Source organism: Cataglyphis hispanica, chromosome 20 (assembly GCF_021464435.1).
Source record: "Cataglyphis hispanica isolate Lineage 1 chromosome 20, ULB_Chis1_1.0, whole genome shotgun sequence".
In the NCBI taxonomy this organism is placed as follows: Eukaryota; Metazoa; Arthropoda; class Insecta; order Hymenoptera; family Formicidae; genus Cataglyphis; species Cataglyphis hispanica.
Window position 1 is genome coordinate 4271951 of NC_065973.1, and position 25550 is coordinate 4297500.

General features: G+C 32.2%; 10 protein-coding genes across 20 annotated transcripts in view; 6 read left to right on the forward strand and 4 right to left on the reverse strand.

Moving 5' to 3' along the window:
* Positions 1–695: 695 nt before the first annotated feature.
* LOC126857093 (26S proteasome non-ATPase regulatory subunit 14) lies at positions 696–2761 on the reverse strand. The gene is made up of 7 exons (XM_050606211.1): positions 2651–2761; positions 2234–2612; positions 1933–2052; positions 1716–1865; positions 1378–1641; positions 1037–1303; positions 696–926 (listed from the first exon to the last, which is right to left on the reverse strand). The coding sequence occupies exons 3-7, from the start codon at positions 2023–2025 to the stop codon at positions 765–767; spliced, it is 936 nt and encodes a 311-aa protein (XP_050462168.1). The 5' UTR covers positions 2026–2052; positions 2234–2612; positions 2651–2761; the 3' UTR covers positions 696–764.
* LOC126857096 (COX assembly mitochondrial protein homolog) lies at positions 2628–3670 on the forward strand. Its single transcript, XM_050606216.1, has 3 exons — positions 2628–2759; positions 2924–3028; positions 3092–3670. The coding sequence occupies exons 1-3, from the start codon at positions 2702–2704 to the stop codon at positions 3301–3303; spliced, it is 375 nt and encodes a 124-aa protein (XP_050462173.1). The 5' UTR covers positions 2628–2701; the 3' UTR covers positions 3304–3670.
* A 396-nt stretch (positions 3671–4066) lies between these two features.
* On the forward strand, positions 4067–6127 carry LOC126857092 (calumenin-B). The gene is made up of 4 exons (XM_050606210.1): positions 4067–4478; positions 4732–5299; positions 5374–5489; positions 5591–6127. Exons 1-4 carry the CDS (start codon positions 4368–4370, stop codon positions 5777–5779), a joined length of 984 nt encoding a protein of 327 aa, XP_050462167.1. The 5' UTR covers positions 4067–4367; the 3' UTR covers positions 5780–6127.
* A 124-nt stretch (positions 6128–6251) lies between these two features.
* Positions 6252–7869, forward strand: LOC126857095 (uncharacterized). The gene is given in 6 exon segments (XM_050606215.1): positions 6252–6401; positions 6983–7099; positions 7189–7320; positions 7402–7481; positions 7617–7733; positions 7735–7869. Coding segments are annotated over 6 exon segments (639 nt in total). The 5' UTR covers positions 6252–6343.
* LOC126857094 (toll-interacting protein-like) lies at positions 7078–10451 on the reverse strand. 3 transcript variants are annotated; one of them, XM_050606213.1, is made up of 7 exons: positions 10227–10451; positions 9638–9808; positions 9396–9529; positions 9105–9309; positions 8460–8621; positions 8252–8381; positions 7078–7214 (listed from the first exon to the last, which is right to left on the reverse strand). In XM_050606213.1, exons 1-6 carry the CDS (start codon positions 10266–10268, stop codon positions 8271–8273), a joined length of 825 nt encoding a protein of 274 aa, XP_050462170.1. In that variant the 5' UTR covers positions 10269–10451; the 3' UTR covers positions 7078–7214; positions 8252–8270. The 3 variants fall into 3 exon arrangements, with proteins under 3 accessions (XP_050462170.1, XP_050462171.1, XP_050462169.1); XM_050606214.1 differs by lacking the exon at positions 7078–7214 and adding an exon at positions 7467–7678; XM_050606212.1 differs by lacking the exon at positions 7078–7214 and having other exon boundaries at positions 7822–8381.
* A 2871-nt stretch (positions 10452–13322) lies between these two features.
* On the forward strand, positions 13323–15440 carry LOC126857154 (40-kDa huntingtin-associated protein-like). Of its 2 annotated transcripts, XM_050606335.1 has the most exons (8): positions 13323–13544; positions 13634–13680; positions 13783–13985; positions 14062–14263; positions 14477–14579; positions 14663–14781; positions 14921–15020; positions 15304–15440. In XM_050606335.1, exons 1-8 carry the CDS (start codon positions 13459–13461, stop codon positions 15341–15343), a joined length of 900 nt encoding a protein of 299 aa, XP_050462292.1. In that variant the 5' UTR covers positions 13323–13458; the 3' UTR covers positions 15344–15440. The 2 variants fall into 2 exon arrangements, with proteins under 2 accessions (XP_050462292.1, XP_050462291.1); XM_050606334.1 differs by lacking the exon at positions 15304–15440 and having other exon boundaries at positions 14921–15269.
* A 185-nt stretch (positions 15441–15625) lies between these two features.
* On the forward strand, positions 15626–18652 carry LOC126857149 (UDP-glucose 4-epimerase-like). 3 transcript variants are annotated; one of them, XM_050606326.1, is made up of 7 exons: positions 15626–15730; positions 16875–17130; positions 17287–17400; positions 17475–17651; positions 17870–18050; positions 18153–18434; positions 18500–18652. In XM_050606326.1, the coding sequence occupies exons 2-7, from the start codon at positions 16885–16887 to the stop codon at positions 18580–18582; spliced, it is 1083 nt and encodes a 360-aa protein (XP_050462283.1). In that variant the 5' UTR covers positions 15626–15730; positions 16875–16884; the 3' UTR covers positions 18583–18652. The 3 variants fall into 3 exon arrangements, with proteins under 3 accessions (XP_050462283.1, XP_050462285.1, XP_050462284.1); XM_050606328.1 differs by having other exon boundaries at positions 17870–18044; XM_050606327.1 differs by lacking the exon at positions 15626–15730 and adding an exon at positions 15746–15964.
* On the reverse strand, positions 18604–20674 carry LOC126857146 (N(6)-adenine-specific methyltransferase METTL4). Of its 2 annotated transcripts, XM_050606322.1 has the most exons (6): positions 20570–20674; positions 20103–20358; positions 19613–19977; positions 19237–19411; positions 18971–19142; positions 18604–18896 (listed from the first exon to the last, which is right to left on the reverse strand). In XM_050606322.1, exons 2-6 carry the CDS (start codon positions 20349–20351, stop codon positions 18712–18714), a joined length of 1146 nt encoding a protein of 381 aa, XP_050462279.1. In that variant the 5' UTR covers positions 20352–20358; positions 20570–20674; the 3' UTR covers positions 18604–18711. The 2 variants fall into 2 exon arrangements, with proteins under 2 accessions (XP_050462279.1, XP_050462278.1); XM_050606321.1 differs by lacking the exon at positions 20570–20674 and having other exon boundaries at positions 20103–20367.
* An 85-nt stretch (positions 20675–20759) lies between these two features.
* On the forward strand, positions 20760–22777 carry LOC126857159 (peroxiredoxin-6). The gene is made up of 5 exons (XM_050606351.1): positions 20760–20927; positions 21383–21539; positions 21711–21931; positions 22018–22090; positions 22231–22777. The coding sequence occupies exons 1-5, from the start codon at positions 20842–20844 to the stop codon at positions 22363–22365; spliced, it is 672 nt and encodes a 223-aa protein (XP_050462308.1). The 5' UTR covers positions 20760–20841; the 3' UTR covers positions 22366–22777.
* A 262-nt stretch (positions 22778–23039) lies between these two features.
* The window catches only part of LOC126857117 (chromodomain-helicase-DNA-binding protein 7), a 24823-nt gene continuing 22312 nt past the window's right edge, over positions 23040–25550 (reverse strand). For all 5 annotated transcript variants that reach the window (XM_050606256.1, XM_050606255.1, XM_050606253.1 and 2 more), the window contains one exon: positions 23040–25550. This exon is cut by the window's right edge and continues 30 nt beyond it. In XM_050606256.1, coding sequence (XP_050462213.1) covers positions 23601–25550 — 1950 coding nt within the window. In that variant the 3' untranslated portion in view covers positions 23040–23600.

Genomic DNA, 25550 nt, shown 5'->3' on the forward strand with positions numbered 1-25550 from the left:
AGATAGAACAAGAAGGCCAAAAGACATTTTAAAGATGTTTAAAGAACAATAAAAATATCTTTAAATCGTCTTTTAGAGACGTGTGCTATTTGAGTTATATTTTAATAAAAAAGGTTAAAAATCTTTTTATATTAATTATATTTTTTCTTTTTTATATATTTGCTGATACTATGGCATTAATTTTCCAGAAGTACAAATTCTAATGTAAAATATTCCAAATTACATCTAATTCTTATCATTCCAAGGCTGATAAGAATGATTAAGAGAGTTCACTGTACATATAAATTCTTTTTTTAATCATGAAGACGAGAATTATATATTTTTATGTCATTGATATAGATTTTTAGTAAAAAGTATGTCCTCTGTATGAATTATATGAACACAATTGAAATATGAACATAATTGATAATAGTATAAGATTATACGTTTTAAGAAATCTCAGATATTCCAGTATCAATTATAATATGTCACATTCAATAAGCTCTTATTTCATTGTATATTACCTCATTAGTAGATATTTATCGTATACTTCTCTTTTGTTTGTTAAACATTTACATACCATGATTTACAACAATTTGTAATATTCAGTCTAGTACATCAGATTCATCAAGATAACATGTATCTTCAATAAAAATTTACACAAAACTAGCATACATCAATTGTTTGTATTAGTGGTGAATATCAAAAAAAGTATCTTTTATTTTAAAAAGAGAGATGTATATTTCCTTTAAATATCATATTGCGAGTGGTATATCGAGAAATAATTATTTAAATACAACTGTGTCAAGCATAGCTCCCAAACATTGGACAATATTTGTAGCCATTAGTGTATCCACTTTTTCCTCAAGATGTCGTTTCGGATCTTGCTTGCCCACATTCTTTATTGCTAATTGTTCAGGTGTCATCTTTTCTTCCTCCTCCAAGGCCTGTAAAGATCACATCATATTATTATGATTAAAAAATTTGGAATATTTAATCGCATTTCCATGTCCATAGTACTTGTAGAGTTTTGAAATTATTGCACTATGTGTTTCACCTTGTTGTAATTCTTTGCAAGTTCAAGCATTTCGGAAACGATATTCTCATTGAGTCGACTATGTTCTGAATATTCGGCAAGAGTCAGACCATCCATCCATGTCTTTTTATGTAAATTCAACAGCATTTTCTGTTCCAACTCGTTTTTACGATAATTAATACTAATACTGTAGTAATGCCGATTTAATCCATGTATCAGCGCTTGAACCGATGGTTTCTGTAGATGGCCTAAATTCGACGTTGTTTGCCTTGGTTCTTGTCCCAAGACCTGCAATCAACATGATATCAGAATCACATCAGAAGACACACGATCGATCTCGATCGGCACAAGTATATACTTACCATCATGTTTGGATTGATTAATCTAAATGCATCAATGACAACTTTTCCTTTTACCGATTGTATAGGATCAATGACAACAGCTACAGCTCTTTCGCTAAGAGCCTCAAAAGATTGTTGAGTGTTAATATCCACTCCGGACAACCAGCAACCGAAACCTGGATGAGAATGATACCAGCCCACTACCATTTCTGGTCGACCGGTCTGCTTCAACATGTCCAACATCTTTGCTTGAAACACTGGATCTACCGCCTCTACACTGACACCCTGAGATAATAAAGAATATACGTAAGAATATATATCATACACAAATGTATTTTTCAACGCATTTTAATATTTACTGTTCCTGTTTGAGGCATAGCAAAGACATCAATAACGCGAACAGTATAATCATCAACAAATTCTCCCAGCATCAAACCCATCACTTCCATTGGTACTCCAGCACGACCATGCTTGAGCATTTTCAAGAGGGCCAAGGACGATATGTATACCTTTAAAAACAAAATAAACTGAAGCAATATGAAAAAATAAAGATATAAATATCTGAACAATGAATACCTGTTCAGCTGTGTCAACGACAGGTGCATCGGAGGGTGGTGGTCCTTGATTTAAACCCGGCATTCCACCGCCTAACCGTAATAGCCTGTCCATCTTGATGTGTCAATTGAATTCTACACTCTGGAAATATTCGTAAAATATAATCACCACTTAAAAGCCCTTCAGTTCAGGGATTCGAAGAGTCATGGTGGTGAGAGTATTTAAAGGTTAAGAAAAGAACGCTACGTTGATTCTGAATCTCCCGGCGGTTCTCGAATCGTATTATGCAATTTTATCGGATTAGAATACAAGTTACTCTTACGATGATTCGTTTTTAACAAGAGAATTTCCTTTTCGTCGTGACGAACCGAATGACAATTCCTCTCGAAGTTTTACCGTTTGACAAGCCTCAAATGTGCATAATCACGAGCGCAGCCTGTTGGTTGTCTTCAGTGTTGCTTGACGAAAAAGAACCATAGAAAAGAGCGAACAGAGATGTCAACCGAAACCCGGATGAGAATGATACTAGCCCACTACCATTTCAAGTTCCCATATATTTCGGTTGACTAACGTTTATCGTGCCCTCTGAAAGTCGTCACTCGTATAATTGCAATAACGGGGTCTGTTCGTTTTAGCTGAACTGGCTGCATTAATTCAGAGTTTATCTTTTTCTCTCTATATTGAAAAGAAAAAGATAAACTCTAAATTAGTGCAGCCAGTTCAGCTAAAACGAACAGACCTATGTTGTGTGTGTGTCAATACAACTGTATGGAACGTAAAATACACAACAATGAAGGATACGTATTCGGTGATATCGCCTAAACTTGCCGGAGGACCTAAGGGACTGGGTAAAATTTTTCTTTTGATTCACTCTAATGTAAAATATTACGAGAGAATAAATATAATTTTTTTGTTGCTAAAATTATGTCAAATCAAAAACTGTTGTTAAAATAGGTTATATTTATAATTCTTTTTTCTTTCAAAGTTCGAATAACTTATATATTTATTTTAGGTGATCCTGACGACAAAAGCTTGAGGAAGGTGGAGAAAGATGTCCTGATACCCAAGTTGATGCGTGATAGAACTAAAACGGAAAAATGCATTAAAGAAGTTAAAGGTAATTACTTAATTTATATCGCCATAAAAAGAATAAGCGTATCAACTAATTTTTCCTCTGTAGAATTCCATGACTGCTGCCTCAATTCAGGATTGTTAAACGTAGTAAAGTGTAGAAAAGAAAATGAAATCATGAAATCGTGCATGGAAAAGTGGTTCTACAATCAAGACTTTATCAAAGAATGTACAGAACAATATCTAAATGAAAGAAGTGAATTCAGAAAGACTGGAATTCCTAAAAAGCAAAGAAATACCAGAATAGAAGCATCATTATAAACATAGGGATAATAAATAGATGATACCAGGATTGTTTACATTGTCCAAATTTTTTACAAGTATATAATATATATGATATTTGTAATTAATATCTGGACAATTCTCTTTTAGTAGAAAAGCCATGAAATATTGTGCGAGTTGCTTCAAATGTAGTTGGAAAAGCTAAATGGATAATTGGAAGTTAAAATAATATTAATTCTTAGATAGATTCTTGTAATGCATTCAATCATTGTTGTGCATTCAATTCTTGTACAGTAAACTCTTGCATTGCAAACTATTTAAGTGCCCATAAAGTGAACTTTTGGACTGTTCATTCACATGTATATGTCTACATAAATATACTGTGCAACATTTTCATTCTTTTTCATTCTGCCACTTTATTATTAGAAAGTGCAGATTGCAAAGAAATGTTTACACGATGAGAATACTATTTTATCCCAACAAGTTTATAATATAAATCTATTACTGTTATAAAACAAGCTTTATTGTGCATTGTTGATTTAAATAAAAAAAAATCTAAATTGCACAAAAGTTAATTCCCAAAATTTTGTAACTTCATGATTATTAAATTTGTTCTTCGTTTCTCGAATATCTTGTACAAAAGTTGAATACTTTTCAAATATATTAATTTTTTTTTTCTAATATGATATATTTTACACTGTCACACGACATATTCTATATTATATATATGAGTTACATGCGACAAGTATTCTATATATGTATCCCATTTAAAGAGTGCCGGGCTCTCGTAATAGAATCACGTGGAGGCTGCGGATTCGTTTCTCGGCGGAACTTCCAACGAGCATCTCGGCCATCGAACATCCAACGAGCGTTCCTCGACCGAAAGAATCCTACATTTTTGCACATAGACGCGCGTAGGAGCACGAAATTAAGAGGGTGGGGAGGTAGTGTGGCGTTTGGTTTCGCTGCAACTCTTGCTGCTGATGTGGAAGTCGAGGTCGAAGAGTTGTCATTCCTCGCTTTCGTTTTGGTGAGAGACGCCGCTCAGATAATCTTCAGCTGAGTTTCTCGCGGCTGACGATTCTTTTTTCTTTTCACCGCCGATGCATTTCCGTGAAATACTACATCTCATGTTTCTGCAAATCTTATTCAGTTTCTCCATCCTGGCGACGGCGATCCCGAAGCCGGACGCGGAGCATCGTATTTTAAACAAGGTTAGAAAAAAAATTAAATATTAAATTAATTAAATTAATATTAAATTAATTAATTATTCTGATTATTATAATTAAAAGTTCCATATATCAATATTTATTTCGTTTTTTATTATTAAAGAAGAATATTATTATTTATAATATCTTTAAAACCTTAATATAATATTTTTATTACAATATAATTAAAGATATAAGAAATGAAGAAACGATTGTAGTTATTGAAAAATTTATTAAACAAACTATATATATATTTTAGGATGTTAGCAATGAAGATCACTATATCAACTCGCAACATAATCCAGCTTATGATCATGAAGCTTTCCTTGGGGAAGAGGCTAAAGCCTTTGATCAGCTTACTCCTGAAGAAAGCACCAGAAGATTAGGGATAATTGTTGATAAAATAGACAACGATAAGGATGGCTATGTGACACAAGAGGAGCTTAAGGATTGGATAATGTATACACAACAGCGTTATATCAGGGATGATGTGGAACGTCAGTGGAGATCTCATAATCCGGATGGAAAAGATAAAATATCTTGGAAAGAATATACAGACATGGTTTATGGCGATATAGATGAATATGAGAAGGAAAAACAGGATAAATCAGATGACGACTCTTTTTCGTACCGTCACATGATGAATAGGGATCGCAGAAGATGGATTGCTGCAGATTTGGATGGGGATGATGCTCTGACCAAGGAGGAATTCACTTCTTTTCTTCATGCTGAACACGCAGATCACATGAAGGATGTGATAGTACTAGAAACAATGGAGGACATTGATAAAGATGGAGATGGAAAGATATCTCTTATAGAATATATTGGTAATGATGTCTCTTGTTGCACTTGAAAGATATAGCTTAAACAGTTCTTGAACTAAAAATTTTCAATTTGTTAGGTGATGTGTATAAAGGCAGTGAGGATGAAGAGGAACCAGAATGGGTAAAGAATGAGAAAGAACAATTTTCCTTGTACAGAGACAAAGATGGGGATGGATTCTTGGATGCCGATGAGGTACTTGATGTCTTATAATTGTAATAAAAAAAAAAATTAATATTTTTTTGTGTTATAAATTGGAATCGATAAAACTATATTCGAATTCTGCTTTGAAACAGGTAAAGACATGGATTATTCCCGCGGATTTTGATCACGCAGAAGCAGAATCAAGACACTTGATTTATGAAGCGGATACGGATGCGGATCACAAACTCACAAAGGACGAAATTTTGGAAAAATACGACATATTTGTCGGATCTCAGGCGACGGACTTTGGCGAAGCATTAGCGAGGCATGATGAGTTTTAGCGAGGTGTAATCTCATAAAGAAAAAATGATTACTAACGAACAAATTACTTATAATGCTTATACTTAAAATTTCCTAGTTCATATAAATAATTTTATGAAATAAAAGCCGACGATTCTCTATTTATAGAAAACGAAGAGTTCTATTTACTCTAACAAATATGTTTTTTTATATCATTGTGAAATTATATAAAATATTTTTTATCATTATATAAAATATATCGTTATAAAATATCTATATATAATTAGTTAATGTATGTAGAGAAAAATAAGTGCATGATGAAATGCTATATCTGCCAAAAATTGTAAAGATTGATTAGCTATTGTTATAATAAACTTTTGATATTGTCATATTGTTATATTAATTTACCATTGTTTTCTGGATATCAGACGAATTATATATCCTTTATATTATCGTATTGTAATTTTGCTGATAATGATAGCAGTCTGATATCTGACATATGCTGTCATTATACGATCGTGATCATATTTATCAGATAAGCTCTCAATCTTTCATAGCAATGAACAGTATTTGTGTAATATCGTTGTATGAATTAGTTCACGAGAATGAAAAAGACTTATTTGATTATACTTTTAACAATTTGTATCTGCAACGTGTTTTTAGGTAAATATATTTATTTTCCTTCACAAAGAGTTCGGTCTTATGTCTCGGTAATATCTTATAAATATTGCGCACATTTTAATAAATATCAAATAACGCCGCATAGCGTTTTCAGGTCGTCGATATATATTAGCGATATTTTCATTCAAGACTCTAATAACGAGAGCAATTTCTTATTTGATAGTTTCGAATTTTTAATCTATATTTCGGATTATTATATACTATAAAAATGTTACTTTGATATGATACTACAAAGGTAATAAGAGACTTGGTTCGTATATTTGCTATGTGAGATAAAATAAAATAAATAAATAAAATAAAATACATAAATATATAAAATACAATTGAATTTAAAATCATTATTTGTTATTTTGAACCAAGTTACTTTTCAATCCACCCATATATATGAATTAGAGAAAATGCGATATAAAAAAATAAGTTATATATAGAGCAATGATATAAAATTATTTGATATTTCTGGTTTGGTCTTTAATTCACATTCAGTTTATCTCATTGAATGTTTTATAGATTTATAATTTTCTATAGTTTCTCTTTCTTTTTAATCAGAATTTTCTTTCATATAGTGACAAGCTCTGATGAACAATGCTTCCATTTTACATGGTTAAGGAGCGAGAGAAATTGCACAATGTACAATAAAGATTATCCTAATATTCCTTGTATAGAACCTATACATATATTAAGTGAGTGTAATTATATAGCAAGTGTAATTTGGGCTTCCAACATATATTTTTTTGGTTATTAATTACTATTCTCTGTATATTTCTTTCAGATGATACAATACTAGATACAACTGACCTGTGGAACAAAATAAAAAATCAGTCTATCGAATTTGCAGAAGACTATCTTACCCCAATGAAATCTTGTGTTTGCATAAAGTATACATATGTATATAATAGAGAAGGTAAATATATTTTATTCAAAAAATAGGAAATTATAAAATCCAGATGTATGATCTGTATATATATATCAATATTAATTGCAGTTATAAATGCTAGTTATTTTTGTGGAAGAGTTATAGAAGATCAGGCAATAACAATTACATCAGGCTGTTATGTTACATATGTATGTATCATATATGTGTGTGCGTATACATATATAAAATATACATAATAAACATTTCTTTATAATTATGTGATTATATAAATTAATATTATTCAATAATGAAGTACAAAGAGATATAATATATTATATTTTTAGACTGAAGGATATGCTATTGAAGCATGTGCTTGTAAATCCGAAGCCGGCCGCATACCTTGTAACTCGACAATAAGAAATACATATTCAATATTAATTACTTTTATAGCTATTTTACTATATATAAAATTTATTTATATATAAAATTTTTAATATTCCCTGTCACTTTCGGATTGTTTTATGTCTGATATGGATAAAATTGTACAAATTATATATATATAACATTTATTACAATTTATATTCAATTATCAGTTAAGTTATATCTTTTTACAATTTTATAGAATACATCTAAGTGTATTTAAATTATATACAGAGGTGAATAGATCATATATATATATCGTATACTCTGGCAAAATCAAAAAATAAATACTTGTATGTGTAGAGAAATAAGGAAGATAATAATATAAACTCTGAAGTAACAATAACACATGTATAACAAAAGTTAATTAAAATATAATAAGAATGTTATGTTAAAAATAAAAACATGCTCCTTCAAAAGAATATCACTTTATACTAAAACAATATATTCTCGTTTTAATTATTACGTATGGAAGTACTACAAATTAGATTTTCGTATATTATATTCCAAAAGAATAGTTATTAATAAAAGATATATAATAAAATTACATATGGCATACCTCATAAAAAAATTGAGACTTATTCGCACATTTGAAGCAATGAATTAATTGTAACGTCTTTTTTGCCATAATTAGCGTCATATACTGATTTGATAACTTCTTTGTCAACATTTGGAAACATTTCTGCAATCTGCAAAGTATGGTTAAAATTATGTGTACACATAATAAAAGATAAAAAATTATATCGTGAAATATACATTATAAATACCTGTTTTAATTCGACCTCAGCATTTGGCAAAGAACTTGGTACAACTGTTGGTGCAGCAATAGCCGGAGGTTTTGTATAAACAGTTACTGGAGCATAATTCGGCATACCGAACATTGTTGCAGAAGGCACCATCATTATCGAAGAGTATGGATACAGTTTATTCTGCAATAGAAATGCATTTATCGAGAAAAACGAAGAAAATATTTGAGTAAATTTCTAAGAAAAAAAAAACTTCTTAATGATATTAAATATTAACCCTTGTAAATCACACTTTTTTTTCTCTATTCCTAGTCATATATGAATCACAATCTTATCTTATTTTTAACTGTCTCAAAGTATTTAAAAAAAAATTTACAAAAACATATATTTTGACATCTAAAAAAAAAATGATTGTACAACAAAAGTTAAAAAAATAAAGTATACAATTTTGTTGTTGTTGATTAAGCTCTTCAGAATATATTGTTAAAATAGAATCAAATGATCAAGTGATCTTATGATTTTTAAGGATTAATATCATAGGCATGCACAGTACAATGATAGTTAAATTCTAAATTTGATTCAAAGCAAATTGTTATTTTAAACATACAGAAGCAATAATATAAACATAATTAACATAACAAGGTATATAATATTCATTGTTTGTACCATGTAACTAAAAACTAAATTGATCATGCCTTCCTGATTCTCTCCCTGCTTTCCACTAAGCATATACCAATCTTCGTGTGTCTCTCCCTTCTGAATGACTTGAGGTGGAATTTCTATGTGACCCCATGCAATCAATTCATCCATCACAAAGGAACACTCATCATAAATTTCTATGTATATCTGAGTAACTCCAGGAGGAAGGGAGCTATAATGAAATAAATATTAAAATGCTTAGAGCAGATATATGTATTTTCAAACATGTGAAAACACAATATGTATATGCATTTTTACCACTGAATCACTTTGTTCCAATGTGGATTTTTTCCACCATTTGAGTCTGTAGGTGTCTCATACACATCATGTCCTACTCGTAACCTTACATATGGATCCATTCTTGTCATTCCATAATTTTTTACTAATTTGGCCTAGGAAAAACAGCTTTTTATCATGAAAAAGTACTAATAGTTGCAATATTTATATATATATAGGTCAATTAATGATAGATCTCATGCATACGAGAAAAATAAGATTACCTGAGAAATTGTTATATTAAGCCTGCCCACTCGTGGATCATGAGTTACTGGCATATTCTGCATCTGCTGTTGGAGAGCTAGAGCAGCTTGCTGATCTGCTGCTTCTTGCTGCAACTGCGCATTGCGTTCTTCTATTCTTAAGAAACTATCCGGTAGTGGTCCCACAAAGGCCTAAAATTACATAAAAATAAAAAAAAAATTATGAAGATATGAAAATTTAGAAATGTATAAGAAAATTATAAAAAAATTAAAATATATTAAAATTAATTATATATTAAAAATTTTCTTTGTATAATTATAGATATAAATGTAATATCGTTATGCGCTTTAAACGAGATGACATTGTATATCAATAGAGTTAATGCACATTAACAATATTAACAACATTGTACATAATTAATGTTAAGTATTTTAAATAATATAATACTAATTAAATACTAAAAAGCAGGATTAAAATCCATTCAGTTGCATATGTCAAAACTCATCTAATTTATTTATGCAGATGCGTAACATAATAATTAATGCACAATCGCGGAACATTTCTAGTGCTTCCAATTATATTGCATTTGACAAACGAGATTCTGCATACCCGTTTCTTCCAATCCTCGTGCAGAGGTCTGTCCGTGTCCATGATGAAAAGGATTTAAAAAAAAAAATGAAATCTTATCTTCCACTGGGAGTTTGATCTTAATCACAATTGACGTTCCACATACGGAATTTCTCCGAAATTTGTCGAATATGTCAAATCACGCAACGTGCATTATCCGGAATGTTTACCGATCGACTGCTAGTGCGCATGCAACGATGATAGGTGTGTTCCGAGATGCGCTGCCAAATGCTGATAATACCAGAGAGAAGCCTGAGAGCGGCCACCCCGGCGTTTTTCGTACGATAGCTCTCGGTCCCGTACAGCAGCGCCTCTACATCCATTTTACGGCCGCTTGGAACTAAAAGGCCACATTTATTTTCAGGCAGGATAAAACAGCCAGTTGGTTCACTTCCGTGCTACGTCCACTTTTCAATTTTGGTTCATGTCTGTGCTACATCCACTTTTCGATATTGTCGATAGTGATAGTACACTGATCGCTAGACAAAGAGAGATGATTGCGCCGTCTCCGTCTCTCTTTCATTGCGTATGTATGTAGCGCATGAAAGCACATGACCGACGTATTGAGCAGAGCACACGGATGCGATTGTTGGAATGAGATAACATTAGACAAGGAGCGATAATCGTATGCTATCCTTGTTTCTCTAGCGTATCGCTTTACGATCGAAATACGGGTTGAAACTGAAAATGCTTTTTGGCCTCTCATTGCAGAAAGCAGTAACGCAAAGGACTAACAGCACTCACTTTTTGCAAATTTTATACTTGCGTATATATATATATTTAAACTAATCTATGCAGGCGCGCAGTAACCGTATCATTGTATGCAGATAGAGCGAATATGATCAAGTCAAGAAAATTATTTACTACTTTGCGATTTTTACAATAATTAAAGAAAAAGTAAGTTTTAAAACATCTATCAATTAGCGCAAATATAAACGCGTGACGAGAAAAGACATTTTAAAACCAGTTACACCTTAAAATTTTTGGCTTGGTAATAAACAATGTTATTTGAAGTTTGACTTTAGACTATATTTTAATCTTTGATTAACTTATATTTAATAAAACTTTTCTCTTTTACTATAATGTATATCTCAAGGTATACCCATTCACATCAAATTTGATCCCTTATTTTAGCAATTATGTATGTGTGTAGCATAAATATTGATTTTAAGAATCTTGAATCTTAATTTTTGTAAACAGAAAATACAATATAAAATAAATTATTTATTGAGTTTAAATGTTGCATGATGATATCAAAGTTTATCGGATATACATATTTAGAATATTCAATAGATCAAAATAGATACGATGATAATGACATTTACATTATCATCATATCTATTATCATCATATCTAGATCTATTCTATAAGCTGCGCATTTGTGTTTATAACCGTTTGTTTAATAAATCGTTTATTTAAATAAGTATGATGAATAAACAGAAAGTATCTTGATTGCGCCAAGCATAATTATTGAATTTATTAATGCATGAACATCAGCTGAAATTTTGCACAAATTACGCATACAGTTTAGTAAGAATACATTAGCAAATTATCAAGTATACAAATAGCATAAGTTGTAAAGATTGAGAAAAAATTGCAAATTTGATTTATGTGCGTCAGTTAACGACAAGCATTATGCCTGAGAATATTCACCAAATTCGCGATTTTATTGAGGATGACCGAATGACTAACTGATCGCGTGCAAACAATCATTGATAATAAATTACAATTTCAATTACAAAAATCTGCGTGATGGATGCCTTAAGTTTTGAATGCAGGTCAGAAGGCTTAAGAGTTAAAATCTTTCAGAGGCTTTTGAATCACTAAAGCTGCAAAAGGAAATGCATTCTTAATATCCATTCTTACATATAATAAATTTGTTTCGAGCTTCTTGAAAAAGCCTTAACGAGAGAAAAATATTCCAACGTTGATGAAGTGGAAAACTTTGTGCGCAATTAACTTCATACTCGTCTTGTTACTTTTCTTGAAACAAGAATAAAAAAATTGCCAATGCAAAAATGTGTGAAAATTAGTAGATGCTATGTAGAAAAATAATTTTGTTAATTTTTGCGTGTATTAATTAAATAAATAATTTTTGAAAAAAAATTTTTTATGTTTCATCCACTTTAGTAGTAATAATTAGTTATAATTAGTTAAATAATTATAACTCTTATTATAATGACTAACAAATTATTACACACATTAATAGGGAGATTTCACTAGTTTATAGTTTTACATAGTTGTCCAAGATTTTTCTACACATAAATAAATAAATCTGCTAAAAGTACATGTTACAAAACATACATAGCGTCTTACATATAATTTGTGAAAATTCTTTTGGTAATCATTTTTTAATAAAAAAACAATGAGTGACGATTAAAATCTTTTGATGGACACTTTTAGAGTAGTGATCTTAACAATATATATCAAGGTCAAAGTCATTGAATTCATTTTTGTAAAATTTTAACATTATTATGCATCAATGCACATTATATATATAATAATACATGCAACTGAATTTATAAATTAAGAATTTAATTAATAAATAATATAATTAATAATTAATTAATTAATAATACAAACAGTTATATAAATAAAGTAAAAAGCATAATTTGTTATGCTTAAAATATTTGATACTTTTATTCTAAAAATAAGAAAAAAAGCGATATTTATTGTAAATATTTTTTACACATTAAATTTAAAAATAGGAAAAAAGTTATTAAGAAAATTAATTTTAAAGAAAATTTACTTTAATTATTTCATAAAAATACTTCAATATTAATATTTATTATTTTGCTACCCGTAATATATATTAAAAAAATGATAAAAAATCACGCGCAGCTAATAAAATATTAATAAATCTATAATATTTTTCCACAATTTTGACGGACAATTATGGATCTAGCACGGATAAGAATCAACCGGCTATTTTACCGGCTATTTACCATGGCACCAAAAAGTGAATCTGGCCATGTAGTTTTGTCGTCTTTAAAATGGATCTAGTTGACGCTACTGTATCAACTAGATAAAGTATGTTATGAAAACCGGCGGCGTGACTTCTCTCAGATTCCTTATGTACTATATGTGCTTATGTGATATCGATACAATTAAAAAAATTTTTCTGACAGAAAAATGCACACGTGCCGAATTGTTATGGAATATAAATGTCAAATATCATCATTATTAATTTAATCTTTAGATTACGAATTCAAATATGGCTCACGTTAATCAAGATCAAGGAATAGGAGAACATATGGACTTTTTAACAAAGTTTCACAATATTTCGAATAAATTGAAAAAGTCAGTTCTTCAAAATATTTGTATAATTAGAAGCTTTTATATATGGCAATAATTTTTTCTTCTATTTATAATATTTATTAACCTTTTAGACGATTTTTGAGAAAGCCAAACGTCTCAGAGGCATGTAATCAATTTAGTGAGTATTTATTATAATATACATTCACACATAAATTTTTCATTAATCATAATCATAATATCAGAAAAACAACATGCATGAAATGAAAATTTTTGTTTTTAGGTGCCTTAGCCAGTGAATGCGAACAGAAAGAATTGTGGCAATATGCAGGTTTGTGTTGGTTGGCAGCTGCCAGATGTCAAGGCACATTAGAAAATGCCTCTTCTGAAATAAATCTTCTGATAAAAGCGGGAAGACAATTTCTCATAGCTGAGAAAAAAGACAATGATATAGGATGTCTCTCTATAGGCCATGAAAACATTCAGGTTTTTATATGAATATAAATTTACCATACAAAGAAAATAAAGGAAAAAAACTAAAAATATCTTTCCTATATTCCAGGCAGTTGTGAGTTGTTTCGGCCATTCTATGGCAAGATGCGGCAGTCAACCAGGATTTAATACAATTTCTGCAGGTCTATCAGTAGAATTGGCATTAGCATTGGGTCCAAGTTCTGCTGGCATTCAATACCTGCGAAAAGCGATTGATATATTTCCCACATCAAAAGCTATTAATACTTTAGTGTCTTTTCATATAAACCAAGGTTGATATCGATCATTCAATTCTTTTCATATTTTTTTAGAATAATTTATATTTTTTCTGTCATTTTCTTATGTGACAGAATTGTGGGTGTGGGTGTGTGTGTGTGTGTGTGTGTGTGTGTGTGTGTGTGTGTGTGTGTGTGTGTGTGTGTGTGTGTGTGTGTGTGTGTGTGTGTGTATATATTAGTATTTCATATATAATTTTATCTTTATAGGAGATTATGTAGTCGCACTACAGATTCTTAACGAATTCGTAGAATTTGCAGAAGCTTGTGTTGTAGCTGGTGCCAGAGGAAATTACAATGGTATTCTACATAGGTATTATATATATATATATATAATATTTTGTAGAAGCATATATTTAACAATCAAAAATATACAATAAAATTAATGATTTATAGATGCGAGGTGACACGAGTACTTCTATTACTCATTCTTCAGCCATCGCCGCAGAGATTAACACCCTCTCTCGCACAAGTTCTCGAAAAATATGCATGGGCCGAAGAAAACGTGAATAATAGTATGGATCACGTGAATTTGGCTATTTCAAATTTTATAAGAATATTTATTTTTTTAATTTTAATTTAATTTGTTTTTATATATATAATACATTTAAAATTTTATTAAATTTATTGAAATTATTTGTTTGTTTTGCCCAGATCTCAATATGAGTGAGGATGAATTATTGTTGTTGCAATCCCTGGTATTAGCATGCCAATCTCATGATCATCAAGCAATATTGGAACTGGAGAATGAATTGTATTCTTACTTTGACACAGAACAAAAGGAATTGTTACATAAATTGATACAAGTATTATCGACGCAGTAAATATATAAGATAATGAAACCACGAAACGTGCGACTAATTTTTGTCCGGAATTTCATTCACTATGGAATATCTTTCGTAATTTTGTCGTACTATGCAGTCTATCGAAATCAAAAATCGAGACATATGCATCGCAATTTGTCGAGAAACGCGCGAATAAAGGATGTCAGAGTCCAGAGTTATTTTTCTTTCATTTCTATGCGATTATTTTATTAGAGGAAATAAGTTCTTGCTAAAGCTATTGCAATTAAGATGACGCCAACGAGATGAGCCGTGCTTTTACTAATTCAATAATAGTGTCGCAAGTAATGAATACGGTAGATCGCTTCTTATGATCTCAACCGTAGTAGTAAGAGCGACGCGCGATGTGAAAGGAGGAGGAACTTTTTAGATGAGAATCGTAAAACGAACGATTGGAATGAAGCGCGAGGCTGGAAGGAAGGGCGTATGGTGTGCGTGCCGGTATGGTATCGTGGAGGAGGGGATGTCTCGTGCGTCCCATGATACGCAACTAAGATCCTCTGTTCCTTCCATAGTTGCTATTCAAGACAGAGTCTCTCAGTCATCGCGCAAAGTGCCTCTAGAGTCCTTCGGATTGGGATTGCGTTCTATTGAATTGTTTAATCTTAAGTTCTGCATCAAGGTACGATCTCTTCATTTTATTATTCAATATTCTCTATAATGAATTTTTTTGGTCCTGTAACATGCAAAAACAGGTATAAATCATAAATATAAAAATTCATCGAGATGCTCCCGGAATGATGCGTCAGTTTTTTCTGAGAAACAAGAAGACTCTTCGAGAGCAAAACTATCTTTTATAATCGGAATGAAAATCACTTTCAAGGATGCTGATTAATTCTTCAATTTAAAAGTCAAGGTTTATAGAAAGAGACTTTCATTTTCAAATCGCATTCCAAATGAAACGATTATTAATCAGATATGAGCAAATTAAATTGCTAGTTGTATTTCATCATTTGACTTCTTTACAATCAAAGATATTTTCTGTGAATATCTTAAAATAATAATAGTAAATAAAAAAAATCTACATTAAATAAAAAAAAATATCTGCATTTACACAAAATTAGGATTTGATTTATAAAAATGGAAATTTAAATATTTAAATTTTTTTAATGTCATGGATTATATAATGTTCAAGGCTAAATGACGTCTATAACGATCGTATAACTTTGACTACCGTTTTCACTATAAGAATTTGATTACAAGTTTAATTAATTAAACATATTATCTATGATTGTATTCGAAAATATACGAAAGTTTGTATACACTCGCGATTATATATATCTTGTATTGCCCGGTTTATATATATTGTCTTGTATAAATCCGCGAGACATTTAAAAAATTTAAATATTTAAATTTTCAATTTAAAAAATAAAATTCTTATTTTTTATGTAGCTGCAGATATTCTTTTTTATACATTTGGCCTATATTTTAGAGGCATTTTTTCCTTTTTACCGTCGAGACACCATCAATATATACCGCTATACAATGATTTACCACGTATTTCGGCGACCTTGAACTCTCTTTGCTCACTTGAACGAAGGTGAATGCCCCAAGCACCTGTATTCTTTGACTTGCAAGTGTGCATTTCTATGGGGATAAAAGTCTGGTCTATATAGGAACCGTTTATCTATTTAAAGAGTTCATTTATAAGAGATTTATTTAATAATTTAATTATGTCACAAATATTCATTATGTTTATATAAAACGTATTTACGAAAAAATATATTTAAGAAGAAATTAAAAATTCAATTCTCTCATCTAATCAGAAGAAAAGAAATGACCGGAGATTGGAGGACCATTTTCGTAACCGGAGGCGCCGGTTATATTGGAAGTCATTGCATCGTCGAACTCTTGGAGTGCGGATACAACGTGGTGGCAATAGACAATTTCGCAAATAGCGTGACGGAAACCGATGGCGAATCTGCGGCGCTTAAAAGAGCCGAGCAAATAACAGGGAAGAAGGTCACATTTTATAACTGCGACCTGCTCGATAGAGAGAAACTCGAGACAATCTTTAACAAGGTATAGCATTCATTAATATTATATATATGTATATGTTTTCTTTTCCATCTTTTTATTGTTACATATTATAATCGCGTACAGTTTTTGAATAAGATAAAAGAGCGATCTTTTTTTTAGATCATATGTATGTAAAAAAAAATAATTTGCCATTTTCAGCACAAAATAGACTGTGTAATACATTTTGCTGCTATCAAAGCCGTCGGCGAGTCTATGCAAGTTCCTCTTCATTACTATCGGAATAATATAATAGGCGCTATTAATTTGCTCGAGGTAAAAAAGAATATATTACACACGTTTTGGATCATCTTTTCAAATAAATTAGACACACATCTTCTTATTTACAGGTGATGAAAGCGGCTGGCTGTTTTCAGCTTGTATTCAGCAGCTCTTGCACAGTTTACGGCGAGCCTACAGAATTACCGATCACAGAGGAACACGAAACCGGTAATATCACTAATGTTTATGGCCGAACAAAATACTTTATCGAAGAGATGTTGAAAGATATATCTAGAGCTGAAAAGGTTTGTACATAAAAAATCTGAAATTTTTTCTTTTTCATATTTATACGATCAATTATAGGTAAAACTTTATCTAAGTTTATTTACATAAAATTATTATAATATATTTCAAAATCTCCTTTAGTTTTATTTGTTCACGAGAAATTGTACATCACCAAGTACATTCCACTTTATGCATAATTCTTCTAATTTTTATTGATGATTTTTTTCTTCGACACAAGAATTGGAACATTATATCCTTGAGGTATTTCAACCCGGTGGGCGCTCACTGTAGCGGACTGATCGGGGAAGATCCGACAAAACCGTTCACGAATTTGATGCCATATATCGCTCAAGTCGCTTTGAGACATAAGCCGGAACTAATTATATTCGGAGGCGATTATGATACAAATGATGGTACAGGTAGTAAATAATCTTTGATTCTAATATGAAAATATAAGCAAACAATTTAATATATAATCTGTGTATAATATAATTACCTCGCTTTATACTCTTTCCTGACAGGTGTTCGTGATTACATTCATGTTATGGATCTGGCAGCAGGTCATGTGGCCGCGTTAAATGCCTTGCATAAACAACATCTTAGGCTTAAGATTTATAACTTGGGTACCGGCAATGGCGTAACTGTATTAGAATTGATAAAAACGTTTGAGAAGGTCACCGGCACTACTGTACCTTACGTGATAAAAGAAAGAAGAGAGGGCGATATTATGTCCATGTATGCTAATACAGATTTGGCGAAAAAAGAACTGGGATGGACAGCGAAATATAACGTTGAGCAAATGTGTAAGTAACATAAAATTTTAGCTCAGTAATCTCAAAACATGACTAATAAAAGATGATAAATATAGGTCAAGACTTTTGGAGGTGGCAAGTGATGAATCCACATGGTTATCGAACTTCAATAAAGAATGATATTATTGAACATTCGTAACAATGAACTGTATCAAAGAACTTGTGCAAATAATTTATAATAAAGGATCCATACAAGTTTTATCTTATAATTTACATATTTATAATATTTATAATAGTTTTTCCTTATACTTTACAATTAATTTTTACTCTAGTTCTCGCTTTTTTCATTGTCAGCATTACTTTCAGCTTTTTTACTTTCATCCAGAATTTCATAAAGTGATAAATGTTGAAACTTTAGAATTTCCAGACCCCAACTCGTCCATCCAGGCAATAGATATCTTGCAAAAATTTCTAAACATTTTGGCTCATTTGGAAGATATTCCTTTATGATTTCTAAACATATAGGTTTTTTATTGTAATTGTTGCTAAAGATGTTATATTTTTAAATTTTTATATTATATTTATACCTGTTAGAGGTGGTTTATGAGAATGCACTGCACTAGGTATACTGATCATTAGCTTACTATCAGGGATATTCATTTTGTCTTCCTCTAAAGCAGATCCTAATATCAGTAATTCAAAAGGTTGTTTTCCAGGCGCTGAATTAAAATTACATATTGTATTGCCTGCTTGTGTTACCTAAAATGGCAAATTGTGTTATCTAATGCTTGTTGTAGAGAATATTTATCACATTGTATTAGGTAAAAATTACATCAAAAGAATCATTACTTACTTTGATCCAATACCATTTAGCTCTATGAGTAATACCCCAGGACGGAAATATTTCATTAAAGATACTATTTAAATGATTAGATGAATTAGTGCACCAGATAGCCACAATACCATTTGAATGTAATAATTTTCTTATTGGTATCTTAATTAATTCTTCATTGTACATCATTTTGTAACTACAAAAGAGCGATGGTATGCAAACATTTCTCATTTTAAATAATTAAAAATTATATATGCAAAAATTATTATTTCTTTTCATTTAAGATTAAACAAATAAATTTATAATACAAAACATAAGTTGCATTCTTTTTAAATACACTAAAATTTGTTTTTCTATTAAATTATATGTGATCTAATATATGTATGTATATAATCACCTAGCTTCAGCGCATTTTATTTTTTTTCTTCTGATTGACTTGTTCCACCAAGGTGGATCCAATAATATAAAGTCATACTGATTGTTCAGTTCCATCTTTTTTTCCATATCTTTTACGTCATAGCAATAAAATGTACATTTCTTTGGAAATACATATTTCTTATTGTGAATCTCAGATATGACAGCATTATTCGTATCATTGGATCCATAAAGATTCTCATCTTTGAGACAATAGGTATCATGATAAAATTTTTGTGATGCTAAGCGTGCAGCTTTGTTGTTATCCAAAGACACATTCTTGTTAAAGAGTCCTCTGATTTTTGCGGTAGATATCATTGCATTGAATTTTTGTCTAACATTATCGACCTGTTATAAGAATCACTAGAGATATTATAAACCGAAAATGTAATTCTCGCACCATAAGAGTTTTTAGTTCTAGTTTTATAAGAAATCCATATAGAAATTAAATATTGTTTTTTTTTTAAACCTACTTCTTCCAAGTCTCTTTCTGGCAATAATTGTGAACGCTTCCTCTTTTTCTTACTATGCGATACAGCATCATCCTGAACAGTTTGCGCAATTTGATTTGGCCTCAAATACTGAGAATTAATCTCGAATATCATTTTATTAAAGATCAAAGCGCAAAATCCACTATCGTTTAAGACTCTCTTATATATCTCGTTGAGATATTGCAAGTGTGATATAATCCAGCCTTCTTCGCTGGTAAGAAGGATACTCATACTTAATCTTAAAAGTTGACTTACTATATTTATTTGTACACTATTTTTTTTAATTTGTACACTATTTATTTATTCATACACGAATGCACGTGTAATATTTATTATAGATCTCTTACGAGATACATTTTCTATGTTCAATTCAACATTATATATCAGTTGTTTAAAGACTATTGTATATGTCAATCTATGCGAGACAAATATTAATTATCTACACCTACCACAATATATTTCATTATAATAATATGTGAATCTATACGAAAGGTTCATTTGAAAAATCTATACACAAAGCGTAAGTGCATGGCAATTCGATTCTTCAATATTATTGGTCGCCATTTGCCGGTGTTTTACACACTCCAATAATACTGGCTTGTTTTCATCCTCTTCTCTCTTCTGCGCTGTGGTACTTTCCTCTCTCGTCGTGGACATTCGTGGAACATTTTATTTGTATATTTTTTATAGTTATAAAAAAATATATTTCCAAGGACGAGCTATGGTCTTATTATGCGAAATATTTCCGGACTTTACGGCGGAGACGCAGATGGGAACGATTAAATTTCACGAATGGCTGGGCGATTCGTAAATATTTTTCAATATTATAACCTAAATTTCTACCTCTGTATATATATATATATATATATATATATATATATATATATATATATATATATGTATGTATATATGTATCACATACACATATATGTATATATACATAATGATAAACAGATAAAAACCTTAATTTGTATCTATTATTTATAATTATATTTTGTTGCAATAATTTGTAACATGTTCATATGCAATCCATAAATTAAGTTTGAATATATTTTTTATATTTACATATATATATATATATATATATATATATATATATATATATAATCTTTTTATAGAAATTGTATATATAGAATTTTTATTTTACATTTTTATTTGCAATAAATTGTTATACAAATTATGCAACTGATAAATTACACTAATACGTTTTGTAATAGAATGTATTTTATGTATATGTAACATTTTTCTCTGCTCGATAATAGATGGGGCATCTTATTCTCTCATCCCAATGATTTCACACCAGTCTGCACAACTGAATTGGCACGGGTTGCAAAACTAATGCCTGAATTTAAGAGATTAGGAGTAAAAGTAATCGCATTATCCTGCAATTCTGTCGACTCACATCGAAAATGGATAAAGGTTTGCATAGTTTTTTTGAATAACTATCATTTTAGAATTTTTAAATATTGTGCACAATTTTTTTAATAATATTTAATATTAAATTTATACAAAACAATGGAATATATTAATAATTCCACAACGTCACAATATTATTTCTGGAGAATTAAGAATAGAACATTATATCTTTAGGATATCAAAAGCTATGGTGAGATAACAGATGAGGAATTTCCATATCCAATAATAGAAGATCAAACCAGAAAGCTTTCTACATTATTGGGAATGTTGGATCCTGCAGAAATGGATAATCAGACTGGATTACCCATGTCAGCGCGGGCTGTATTTATAATTGATCCAGCTAAGAAGATGCGATTATCAATTTTATATCCAGCCACTACTGGACGAAATTTCGAGTAAGAACTATCATGCTTTATTTTATATACGACAAATAAAAATTTTTTTTGTAAAACTTAAAATTTTACATCTTGATTTCTTACAGTGAAATAATAAGGGTAATCGAATCTCTTCAACTTACAGAAAAGTACAAAGTAGCAACTCCTGTAGATTGGAAGGTAAGTTTTAAGAAAAAAATTTTATCTTGTTCTATTTTTTATCAAAGATATCATTTTTTTTTTTTTTATTATGCATTAATGAGACATATTATTATGAAGACTTGTCAATAAATAGTAATTAAATTTTTTCATTATTTCAGAAAGGAGACGACGTAATGATCGATCCGAGTGTGTCGGATAGTGAAGCCAAAGCTTCTTATAATGATATTAAAACTGTAATGTTGCCTTCTGGCAAAACGTACCTGCGTATTGTGCCACAACCTATAGATGCGTAAAAGAAAAATCCTTATATGTATTCAATGAAACTCGACTAATTCAAATTCAATATAAATCATTATTTATATGATGTAAACGTTTCATTTACGCTGTTTTATGAGATAAATCACTCAATATATATTTTTTTATAATTATATATTAATATATATTAATAATTAATAATTATTCATATATATTCTGTATATATAATTAGATTTTGTCTAAAAGAACTTCAAGAAGATTATAACTTTAAAAGAACGTCACAATATTATTTTTTACGTATGAAAAAAAAATCAATATTTACATCATATAATTTTTGTTACCAGCTTAGTAACAGAGATAACAAGTAATGATTTTAATCCTTAGTATTTGCAAACAACAAAAGAAGCTGTTTATTATTTCACCTAATGTAATTAAAAGTACACTGCGTTATATACATTTTTTTTTCCAAGTACATTGTTTACTATCTCTAGGCATAATGTGTATAATATTTACATTCTTATCTTTTTATTAAGTTATTACTGTAATTATTTTTTTTTCTACATTACGATTATATTTCATCTTGTGTTTCTTGCTTTTAAATTGCTTTATGCGCAATAGCGAGTACACAATTTTATAATATATTTCATATATAAAACAGTCCCTGATCAAAACCAATAAGATATAGTGTAAGATAATAAATTTAACAAAACTATACCTTTATCATATCGTTTATTATTACGCAATTAAAAATTAATTACTACACAAAGTATCGAATCATAAAATACTATCGCAGCCTTCTTATTTGAAAGATCCTTCTCTCTCACAACTTTTCGCAAATCTGCACTGTGACACTGCTGTCAATAATACGCAGTTCATCTTCACCTTTGCAAAATCCATCTCCATCAGGGCACAGGAGTTCCATGTATTCACATTCACACATACGCACATACATACATACATCATTGGAGAATTGAATTGAAAGCTACGGCAGATTCTATCAATGTTTGTAGCCTCCTTTCGATGCACTTGTGCTTAATCCGTTTTAAAACAACATTTTCACGAGCGCCAATCATCGTCGAACAAGAGAATTATCTATATACATATATAGATCTTCGTTGTGCGAATAGTGTCGAATCAGTGGAATAGAAATAGAAAAAAAAAACGTGGGGCAGTGACTGCATATCCACAATTTCTTTTTGTCAGATCGCCATGAGACTTTCTAGGTGATCCCCACTCATTGTTTTAGTTAATACGCGACGATCCCTTACGATCCTCATTCGCCGGCCACATGACTATCTTGCTGTTGCTGCTCAGAGAGCTGCTGTTGCATCTCTCCTTCCATTCGCGCCTGTCGTTCTGCAGCCGCTCGTGCCTGTCTGCCGGCGCTCGAACGAAGATTTTTTCGCTCCGGTGGGGGTTCCACGCTCAATCGTTTGCCGCTACGTGCTTTCTTTGCCTTGGGTCCTCCTTTACTATCCTCTTCCGCTTCCGACGCAGTAGGCTTATTACTGGTGTCGCTTTTCTGTCCCGTCAATGGCGACATGGTAGTCGCGGCCGACGTCGGCGTCATCGACGTCATCAGCGTCGTTGGCGTCTCGTTTGCTTCCTTCTTGATCGCGGTATTTGTTTCCGCAGGCGAAGTGTTGCTCTCATCTTGCGAAGGCGGCGGCTGTGCCGCTTTTGTCGGTGTTGTCGGTAACGTTTGTCTCGTCGCCGGTTCAATTTCTATCGTCGGCACATCGTTATTCGACGAAGACGATTTTGAGTTCGTGTCTGTTTCAGTACGCATCTTCTTAGCAACAGGTTCTAGGGTGACCTCGAGCGGCGGTGGTGCCGATAGCGTCGATCGTTGATGGTCGGAATTTTGATTGTTGCCGTCTGTATTATTGCTACGATTCCTCGGCGGTTTTTCGAGCTTGGGTGCATCGTCGACCGTTCGAGTGATCAGTTCGGCACTGGTCCTGCTTAAGTGTTCCAGGGCCTCTTTCATCTCTTGTTCCTTACTCCTCCGCTCAGTCTTCTTCTCAGATAAATCCGCTGCCATTACATCGACTTGTTCTGTCGTCGCCGTTTCTCTCTTTTCATGCTGCTGTTGTTGTTGCTCGACAGCGCGGCCACGCCTATCCTCGCCGCTGTGTAACGCCGCCATATCCGTATACTGTTGAAGAGTCACGGCTGGATCCACTGGAGGATATCTAGACGCCTTCTTCTCGGCCTCCTTTCGTTTTGCTGCCGTCGATGACGACGATGATGATGATGACGTAGATGATTCCGGTACAGCTTCACGCTGTCTCGAAGAGCCACCACTCGAAGATGCAGGTTTCCGTACCACGGAAGAAGCGCTGGATGTCGGTGGATTCAGCAGACCGCATTGGGCGAGACTCTCATAGGCCGACGACACGCCTCCGGGTTGCATGGAAAACGGATTTAAGCCTCCTAGACCTAGCGGTGTATAGAGAAGGCTAGGATTCGATAGGAAAAACGGGAACGGCGAAGGGGTCGGGAGGCTCGTCGCAGAGGAAGCTGCGGACAAAGACGATGGACCACCAGCGGCGGCCGATGACTTGCCGGTCGTCGTTGGTTGATCGAGTTTGTTGCTGCGCGACTTGCTGCTACTGCTACCACCTCCTCCGCCACTGCTGTTCAAGCCAGATGATGAACTCGCGCCGCCGCTCTTGCTACCGCCAGCCGAACTCACGACAGGATTGTTCACGGCATCTACTGCCGCTGCGCTGCTAGTAGCCACCTGCGCGTTTAGTGCCGCCTCCATGCCCGCCAACGATGGTAGACTCAATCCAGCGAGATTAGCGAACAGCGAATTCGTTAGGCCCATGCTGCCCAAATTGCCGAGATTACCAAGACCACTGAGCGCGCCCAGATTCGTTAGACCGCCGAACGGCATCAGTAGCGGATTGTTCTTCGGATCAAAGTTACCGAGCGACAGACCCGATAGTAAGGAATTGTTGAGATTGCCGAGTGGAAAATTGAGACCCGACGCCATCGACGTGGCCACTAGATTGGCGGAATTCGCCGACTGCTGGCTCGTAGGACTGGGCATCATGGGCGGTCTGCCCGGACTCTTGCCTTTGTTCACACCACCGCGTTCGTTACCCGGTAGTCTCTTTTGCAAATCGTGCGGAAGATTGCCGCGTTCCTTCACGAGTTCCGCCCATTTTGGATCCACGTCAAACATCGGATTCTCCATAAGCCATTGCCCAAGCCG

Coding starts and splice junctions, on each gene's coding strand:
- LOC126857093 (XM_050606211.1), bottom strand. CDS start 2,025: ATGGACAGGCTATTACGGTTAGGCGGTGGAATGCCGGGTTTAAATCAA. Junction 1,304..1,377: donor TAATCAATCCAAACATGATG/GTAAGTATATAC, acceptor TGTTGATTGCAG/GTCTTGGGACAAGAACCAAG. Junction 927..1,036: donor TTGCAAAGAATTACAACAAG/GTGAAACACATA, acceptor TGATCTTTACAG/GCCTTGGAGGAGGAAGAAAA.
- LOC126857096 (XM_050606216.1), top strand. CDS start 2,702: ATGAAGGATACGTATTCGGTGATATCGCCTAAACTTGCCGGAGGACCT. Junction 2,760..2,923: donor CGGAGGACCTAAGGGACTGG/GTAAAATTTTTC, acceptor TATTTATTTTAG/GTGATCCTGACGACAAAAGC. Junction 3,029..3,091: donor ATGCATTAAAGAAGTTAAAG/GTAATTACTTAA, acceptor TTTCCTCTGTAG/AATTCCATGACTGCTGCCTC.
- LOC126857092 (XM_050606210.1), top strand. CDS start 4,368: ATGCATTTCCGTGAAATACTACATCTCATGTTTCTGCAAATCTTATTC. Junction 4,479..4,731: donor AGCATCGTATTTTAAACAAG/GTTAGAAAAAAA, acceptor TATATATTTTAG/GATGTTAGCAATGAAGATCA. Junction 5,490..5,590: donor GATTCTTGGATGCCGATGAG/GTACTTGATGTC, acceptor GCTTTGAAACAG/GTAAAGACATGGATTATTCC.
- LOC126857094 (XM_050606213.1), bottom strand. CDS start 10,268: ATGGACACGGACAGACCTCTGCACGAGGATTGGAAGAAACGG. Junction 9,310..9,395: donor TGGAACAAAGTGATTCAGTG/GTAAAAATGCAT, acceptor ATTTCATTATAG/CTCCCTTCCTCCTGGAGTTA. Junction 8,382..8,459: donor CTGAGGTCGAATTAAAACAG/GTATTTATAATG, acceptor CATACTTTGCAG/ATTGCAGAAATGTTTCCAAA.
- LOC126857154 (XM_050606334.1), top strand. CDS start 13,459: ATGGCTCACGTTAATCAAGATCAAGGAATAGGAGAACATATGGACTTT. Junction 14,264..14,476: donor GTCTTTTCATATAAACCAAG/GTTGATATCGAT, acceptor TTATCTTTATAG/GAGATTATGTAGTCGCACTA. Junction 14,580..14,662: donor TACAATGGTATTCTACATAG/GTATTATATATA, acceptor AATGATTTATAG/ATGCGAGGTGACACGAGTAC.
- LOC126857149 (XM_050606326.1), top strand. CDS start 16,885: ATGACCGGAGATTGGAGGACCATTTTCGTAACCGGAGGCGCCGGTTAT. Junction 17,401..17,474: donor GCGCTATTAATTTGCTCGAG/GTAAAAAAGAAT, acceptor TCTTATTTACAG/GTGATGAAAGCGGCTGGCTG. Junction 18,051..18,152: donor TGATACAAATGATGGTACAG/GTAGTAAATAAT, acceptor CTTTCCTGACAG/GTGTTCGTGATTACATTCAT.
- LOC126857146 (XM_050606322.1), bottom strand. CDS start 20,351: ATGAGTATCCTTCTTACCAGCGAAGAAGGCTGGATTATATCACACTTG. Junction 19,978..20,102: donor CAGAAAGAGACTTGGAAGAA/GTAGGTTTAAAA, acceptor TTCTTATAACAG/GTCGATAATGTTAGACAAAA. Junction 19,412..19,612: donor ATAAAATGCGCTGAAGCTAG/GTGATTATATAC, acceptor GCTCTTTTGTAG/TTACAAAATGATGTACAATG.
- LOC126857159 (XM_050606351.1), top strand. CDS start 20,842: ATGGTCTTATTATGCGAAATATTTCCGGACTTTACGGCGGAGACGCAG. Junction 20,928..21,382: donor CACGAATGGCTGGGCGATTC/GTAAATATTTTT, acceptor GCTCGATAATAG/ATGGGGCATCTTATTCTCTC. Junction 22,091..22,230: donor CAACTCCTGTAGATTGGAAG/GTAAGTTTTAAG, acceptor TCATTATTTCAG/AAAGGAGACGACGTAATGAT.